The 7,818-nt window shown below is 41.9% G+C and overlaps 1 protein-coding gene across 1 annotated transcript in view; it reads right to left on the reverse strand.

Annotated features, from left to right (window-relative positions):
• Positions 1–5,776: 5,776 nt before the first annotated feature.
• LOC118417884 (pyrimidodiazepine synthase-like) overlaps positions 5,777–7,818 on the reverse strand; it is a 3,845-nt gene continuing 1,803 nt past the window's right edge. Inside the window, exons 3-4 of the mRNA XM_035823635.1 lie at positions 7,242–7,464; positions 5,777–6,231 (exon numbers count right to left, since the gene is read on the reverse strand). Of these exons, the coding sequence (XP_035679528.1) occupies positions 5,854–6,231; positions 7,242–7,268 (405 nt within the window). The 5' untranslated portion in view covers positions 7,269–7,464 and the 3' untranslated portion in view covers positions 5,777–5,853. The remainder of the gene's footprint in view (positions 6,232–7,241; positions 7,465–7,818) is intronic.

Below are 7,818 nucleotides of genomic sequence, written 5' to 3' on the forward strand. Positions count from 1 at the left end.
TTTCCCTCCATCGTAGTACACTTGTTTCGTTTCTAAACGTTTCAATATTTGATCTTAATATCGCTTCCCGGCCCAGAAAAGATTTGACATGTAGTTCATTTGCGAAGTCCCTCCACGCTAGGCTCACCCCTCCTGTTATAATGGAATGACCAATGACGTAGTTAAACATCAGTAATTGGCGAACATAAGAGCGTGTGACTCCGTAGGATCAAGTCTTATCAAATTAGACCATACCAATGGCAGATTGGAGGGGACCCTCTCAGTAGAAATAGCAAACATCATCACATCATCCTTTCTGTGTATACGGCCATGTTGATATGATTATATGGATGACGTCCGCGCGTGCATCAATGTTCGTCCGTTTAGAAAAAAAAAGGTTTTCGATTAAATCGTATAAACTGTTGCGAAATTCAATAAGCAAATATGCCGTAAATTAACAATAAATAGTAGATAACGGCTCCTATTGTCGTAGAATGCTAAATCCAAATTCAAATAGGAAGATTTGGAAGAACATAAATGAAGAATCTAGTAATGTTTGGAATTATATACTCTGCGTTTTTCAGCCTTTTGTTCAACCTTCCTGATTTTTGGTCAACCTTTTTTTGGCACGCTCGCATCAGTTTTGGGGTTTCCAGAGGATGTCATCCATATAATGAAATCAAAACGGCCTAAAGAGAGAATAAGACGCACACATATATACAGCTGTACGGACAATGAAAAGGAATATTTCTTCTCAAAGAAGAATGACAACATTTGCAGAAATCCAAACTCAATAACCTGTGAAATAATATCATTTGATTATGACATTTATTTATATGTGCAATTCAGTTCTCGATATGAAATAATTGAATGGCCGAAGGCATTGCATTTGTGACCTTGGCTGACGACCAAAAGACCAAAACAATCGTTACTTTATCATTATGTTATATCATGTATGTCAAGAGTCTACCACTATTTATGCACTCTTACCAAGCTTCGCTCAAGCCCGAAGGCTTCTATGACCGTTGCGTATTTTCCTAATGACGTTATCGTCTCGCCTTTATCTGATTTGCATGTCCCTACGGAGATTTTGTGTCAGTGCCAATAACGACGTACAAGAGACAAGCGCCCAATTTTGGACAATAGGCCGCATGAATTCAATTACATGGATGATATCCTCTGTGAACTTCCAAACTGGTGCGAGCATGCGAATTAAAAAGTTTGGCTCCCCCAAAATTGCCTTCATTATGAAATCTATGGTCAGGGAGGTATGCCGAACAATAGCCATAGGTTCTTCATTTTTTCTTTCAAATCTGCTTTGAGTTCTTGGGATTGACTTTCGCATTATATAGCATTAGCCATTAGTATCCGTTTTCTGATACTCTTTTCAAAATCTACGACATACTTTGCAGCTGTTTTCTACGACTTACAGTATGGGCGAAAGCTTTTTTTTAAATGTCGGAACATTCATTCGTTCGCGGATGTCATCCATATAACCCAATCAAAATGGCCCTACGATAGTACATGCACAGTTCACTGAATTCTGTTCAAATCTTAAGCGCTAAAGCCGGTACGATGGCTTGTCAGTTAGTGCTTACAACTTGGGAAGTACATTCGTCGTAGGCCGGCGTATGGTAGTGATGACGTAGATTTTTCAAAGATATGAGTCAGAACCAACCGCCGACAATTCTAAAACAGCCTTTTCTGTAACAAGATAGCTGATAATACTACCTTAACAATGTTTTCAGTTTACGATCGTGCGATGATTGTACGACGATCGCGCACGATGGATGTGGCAAGGTCCTTAGTTAATCATTACAGGATTTGTCATTTTATGTAAAAGACACTAGACGAAAAGACCTAATATGTAGACGTATGCTGACGGACTCCAATTTGCAACACCTGACGGATGCTGACATATGCTGACAAATGCTGACGGATCCCAAAATCAATCACGGATCCCCAAAAATGACGGATCCCACTTACATCCGCAACGCATTCGTAGGTATCCGTAACTCGCGGTGGATACAAACACGGAACCCGTATACTTACGTACTTCGCGACGGATGCTAACATTGCATCCGTATGGATACTTCCGAAATCATGGACGCTATACGCATACGTAAAGCATTCGTTGGTATCCATAAGTCACTAGCGGATTTAAACAGTGCATTCGTATGGATACTTACTTTTAATGTAAACAAAAGCATACGTGGTCAGGATTCTTGTTTATCAGCAAAAACTCTTCAGATGCAGACGTATACGAATTTGCAACATCTTGACGGATGCTAACGGATTCCCAAGATTACCAAAAATCACGGATCCCATGCACATCAGTAACGCATTTGTTGGTATTCGTCACTCGCTGTGGATGCAAACACGGAATTCGTATGCTTACGTACTTGGCTAACACAGCATCTTTAAGGATTCTTACTTTTTACGTATGCGTGGCTCTTGTTTTTGCGCAAAATATCATTTTTTTAGAGTGGTTATATCTTTCCCTCTTTTTGTACCTCGGATACCACAGTTTGTACCGTCAATACAAGTGAGACAATCCACGTTACGCTAGATACCAGGATACTCGGATTCGTAAGGATGCGCAATGTTTTTTTTTTTTGCATCCGTGCATAAAAAGATTACCAACAATGCACTGCTCGGGTGGAGCAGGGGATTCCACCGGAGCAGTGCATTGTTGGTAATCTTGGGATATCTTAAATATGCGACTCTGTATATTTTTGCATCTGTGCACTGCAGAAGTGTATTGTGGGTAATCCAATCGTTGTCTCTCCAACCAATCAGACTGGACATAGTCAGTTTTAAATAAAGCGAAAATAGTTAGCGTTGTCCGTGAGGACCGTCATCTTTTTGTGCCTCAAAATTTGAGTTTTGAAACGTTAAAGTGTAGGAGCTTCATCTGTAATAGGGTGATGTTGAGTCGGTGACCAAACTCAAGTGGCAGTCGCTGACGGGACGGCGAGGGACTGAAACAGCCAGCCCTGTTTTTGTATTTCGGCGTCTGGGGCCATTTTACATCACTGTCCTGCGGATCTCATGGTGAGGTATGTTTTGTACAATGATTGTTTCCCAACGATACCCGCTTTGAGTTCGTTGTTGTTCCTTGTTGCATGCCCGTAGCCAGGATTTTGGTTGGGGGGGTTCTTTTTAGTACTTGTGGGACCATCGAGCGCCACAGGCGCGAGACTCACGCCGAAGGCGTGAGCTGCCTAGGGGGGTCCGGGGGCATGCTCCCCCGGAAAATTTTTAAAATATTGACCCTCTGAAACCCTATTTCCTGCATTTTGACGGGCAAAATTTGCTGGCTAAGTTTAATGGAATTTCTATCAAAATACACAAGGCTTTTGGCATAAGTCTTTGAGGCAGTTATTTTCACCATGTCTCACACCAAAGGCGCGAGGCATCGCAATGGACTGAATGGAGGTCCGGGGAAATTTTGAAATCTGGACCCTCTGAAAAGCCATTTCCTGCACTTTCTTGGGCAAATTTTGCTGATAGACTGACTAAGATTGAATGAAATGTCTATAAGTAAAAAATGGAAATCAGTCATGCCTTTGAAAAAAATTCTTGGACATGAAAAAGTGGACCTTCATGCATGAAAAAGCGGACCTTTTCAGCGTGTGGGGGGGTTCTTCCGAACCCCCCGAACCCCCCCTGGCTACGGGCATGTGTTGGCTAGTAGTTAGAGGTACTTTTGCTTGGGCTGAACAGGATCTTAACAGAAAACAACATAACGGAGCCTTACATTTACAAAACACAAGTCACAAGCATGATACTTGCTGAGTAACTGTTGACTTATTTGGGACAAATTTGAATCGTCATGAAAACAGTATTTGTGTGCACAATTGTATGTCTCAAGCCTGGTATTTATTCGCAAAGAAACATTCTGTTCCAACTCCTCGGTTCCAACAAGGACCCAACAGTGTTTACGTGTTTGTTTATGCGCGACGTCCAGCCGGAGATGCAGATAGCACCCTGTCACTAATTATGGATCACTGGATTGTTGCTGCCGCGCCCTCCCGGGGCGCTCTTTGGTATGGTAATGATGAATGTGGCTGTGATAATGGCGATAACACAGATGCATTTCAACGGTTCCTGCTGTATAACAAAGCAATCAACATTTTTCATGTACAACCTAATTGATTCATTCAGTGACGGACCGCTCATTTCTCTATTAAACTCTTTCAAACAAGGATGCTTTAGCTACCTCAAAATTTGATGGAATTATTCTTTTTCAGAAGGCGGACCGATATTCTCTGACCGTGTCAACAGCTGCGAGAAAACTGGAAGGGCACACACTCAGGGCGTAACTAGGCTGAAGAAAAGTGAATTCGAGATAACAAATAACGATTAACGTTGAATTAAAACGACCAATAACGCTTCACGAAGAATATACCGATAACGATTAACGTTAAATTAGAGCGGGTCGGTAACGATTAACGGTGAATTAAAATGGCTCGTAACGCTTAACGGAAAAAGGCATGCAGACCCTCTTAGAGTGGAGCCTTTGTGCTGTTGCGAGAAGCTGAACGTACTGATACTATAAGTCATGTTAGTTGTATGTTGAATTGCCAGCTCTATTTCCTATCACTTTTCGTATCCTGCAGCCGGATGTGAAAATTTCTTGGAGTTGGACATCGCGAAGACTTTGATTTTTAAAGGAAACAGATACTCATAGAAGCAAGATTAGCCACAGACTCCTATGTCAGATTTACATATATAAGAATTGAATTGTATTCATATTTATCCTATATTCTATTTGGAAGTATAAGACGTCATGTGATAATGGCGGTTAAAGGATTCAACTTTACCCTAACTTAATCAGATAACATCTTGTTGCTTCTTTATACACGTGAATGTTATTATTTTGACACATATGATATTGTGATTTGTCAAATGCATTAAAGCGATCTTAATTAGCAAAAAATCCCGTTTTGTATTGTTTAGGATCTAATCATTCTCAATATGCGAATAGATATTTAAAAAAAAAAGAGTATATATCCGCGGAAAACGCCATGTTTGAATTATTTAGGATCATTAGGATTAATTCAAATATACGGTTATATTCATTGAAAGGCGATTTAGCATTCGAAGAAAATCCTACATTGGGATTCATTAGCATCCGGATAACTCCAATTATACGGCAATATCCCTACAAAAACTATTAGCATTCGTGGACATTCCTACATTGGAATTCTTTTGGATCCGAATATTCCAAAAAAATACGGCAATATTCTTAAAGATGCTGCTTAGCATCCGTGGAAAATCCCATTTTGTGATATGTTTGAGTCTTTTCATTCCGGATATAAAAAATCAAAATTTCGGATATTTTAGGGATCCAACTCGAATCCGTTTGCATTCGCTAGCATTTGTTACAAATACGCAAATATCCCTGCTCGGATATGGCTACATCCGATGCCCTTTCCCCCAGTGAGATCTAAGTGGATTTTCCATGTGATTGATAATTAATGTACATGTTGGTAACTATGTATGATACATGTTTTCTGTATTTCAATTATAACCATAGTACCATGTTTCTAATATTAATTGTGACCAACATACCCCTAAATAAAAGCTATTAAATGAGAAAACAATTTTCTTTTGACTGAAATGTAAATTAGATTCCTTCTCCTTTTCTCTCTTCCTTCCTTGCTCCCTCAATCTTCCTTCCTTCTTTCTTTCCTCCATCCTTCCCTCCTTCCGTCCATCCATTCATCCATCCATCCATCCATCCATCCATCCATCCATCCTTCCATACTTCTTTTCTTCCATCCATCTTTCCTTCCTTCCCTCCCCCTTTCTCCTCATCCCTCTTCCTTCATCCCTTCCGTTCTTCCTTCCTTCCTTTCCTGTAAAGGTTCAGTCACTGTCGTCTAGACCAATGTCCGAATCTGGGTTCCCTGCTCGGGCGCTTGCGACGTATTTGGTCCAAACAGACAACTCGCAGGCACAGATCTTCACCTCTGGGCGATCAAACATGGCGGCCTGCCACGCAAAGACTCTTGGGAACTCGGCTTCTTGCAGTTTTACGTCATCGTCAGTGAGGAACAGCTCAATCAGCTCGAACCACGGCCAGATGCTGTAGTCAAGGAAACGGGGCTGTTCACCACCGAAGAAAGGTGTCTCGCTTGTGCCAAGGTGCTTCTCGAAGAAGGACAGTCCTTCCTTCAAGACCTCGAAAGCTTTCTGCCGTTCCTCTCCTTTCGTCATGGTGACTTTCATGAAATTGGGCCCGCTCTACGGTGACAAAATAAGATGAAGAATGTTCAGAATATCATTTTGTATCTGTACTACTCTCCAAGCAGAGGTCGAATCGCGCAGATATAGCAGTAGTCGGAAAATTACACGGGCGCGTCGACTTCTGCTTGGAGAGAATCTGTTAACTGAATCTTTTCAGCAATATTTTGTTGTAACCTGTACTTAGCCCGCCAGTGTGGCAAACATGTGCAATAAAGGATTTTTCATAAAGGTTTTGGATCAAATAAAACTTCGTGACCACCAGAGTGGCAGAAAGTGAGTGGACAACATGCTGTCGCCGTAAATTTGTGTGAGTGTTTGACAGGAAGTAGAGTTCAGAGGCATGACAGACATTCCAGGTCATGGGGTCAGCAGAAGAGGCTGCTACTAGTAATTCATGGCTAGACATTGCATTTTGTTGCATGTCTCTGTTTTCGTTGTACATCTTTGGGCACTACGCACCTTGGCGTCCCAGATGGCCTGTAGACATTCGAGGCCACTGGGTGAATGGAAGAGGCTACTTATTCAAGGGGGTATTTTTTGGGCCGTCTGTGTTTTTGAAGTTTAATGATTTGGAAACTGACATTGGCGTCCTTGATAGCCTGCAGACATTCGAGGTCAAGGGGTGAATGGAAGAGGCTACTAATTCAAGGGGAGATATCGTTGAAGTTCAATGCTTTGGAAACTAACCTTGGCGTCCCAGATGGCCTGCAGACATTCGAGGTCACTGGGTCAATGGGAGAGGCTACTGACTTTACGAGGAGATATTATTTTTGTTCGTCTGTATTCTCAGTGTTGAAATGCTCCGGAAACTGACCTTAGCGTCCCAGATGGCCCGCAGTGCAGCATCCCGATCCATGCTTTGTAAAAAAATGGTCATTTATCTATATATCAACATGGCAGGCATTCCAGGTCATGGGGTCAATAGGAGAGGCTACTAATTCACGGGGAGGTATTGTTTTTGTGTTTTGTTTTTATGGTCTGTGTTTTACATGCTTTTGGGCACTGACCTTGGCGTCCCAGATGGCCTGCAGCATCCCGATCCGTGCCTTCTCCAGAGGCTCCTCCGGTAACAGCTTCCTGCCCGGGAAGACCCGGTCCACGTACTCGTTACACACCAGGGACTCGTACACGACTTTGCCGTCATGCTGCAGGGTGGGCACCTTGGCCAGGGGGTTGATGGAGAAGAACCACTCCGGCCTTTTGGCTAAACAGACGTTGACGGTCTCGTAACTATAATTAAAAAATTGTAATTATTATGAACTATGTTTGATCTCTATCTATATATCGGCGAAAAAAATAAATATAGGTGACGCGATATGAAGGAGTGAAGATCATGCCAAAGGATATGATTTTAGACACGGTCAGACGTTTCAGATAGCATCTACTATCTTTCGTCAGTGTGAAGTTGAAGATTGTATGTTCATATATCATTGATTACTATAAACGTCAGGAGTTTATATCCTTATTGGAACTCGGTGGTACTGAAGCGCCAGCTAGTAATCCATTATGGTACTGCAGCCTATATTAGCATATTGCTGTCCGTTTGATAGAAACGAGTTGACGTCCAGAAGGTATCAAAATCCC

Source organism: Branchiostoma floridae, chromosome 6 (genome assembly GCF_000003815.2).
Source record: "Branchiostoma floridae strain S238N-H82 chromosome 6, Bfl_VNyyK, whole genome shotgun sequence".
In the NCBI taxonomy this organism is placed as follows: Eukaryota; Metazoa; Chordata; class Leptocardii; order Amphioxiformes; family Branchiostomatidae; genus Branchiostoma; species Branchiostoma floridae.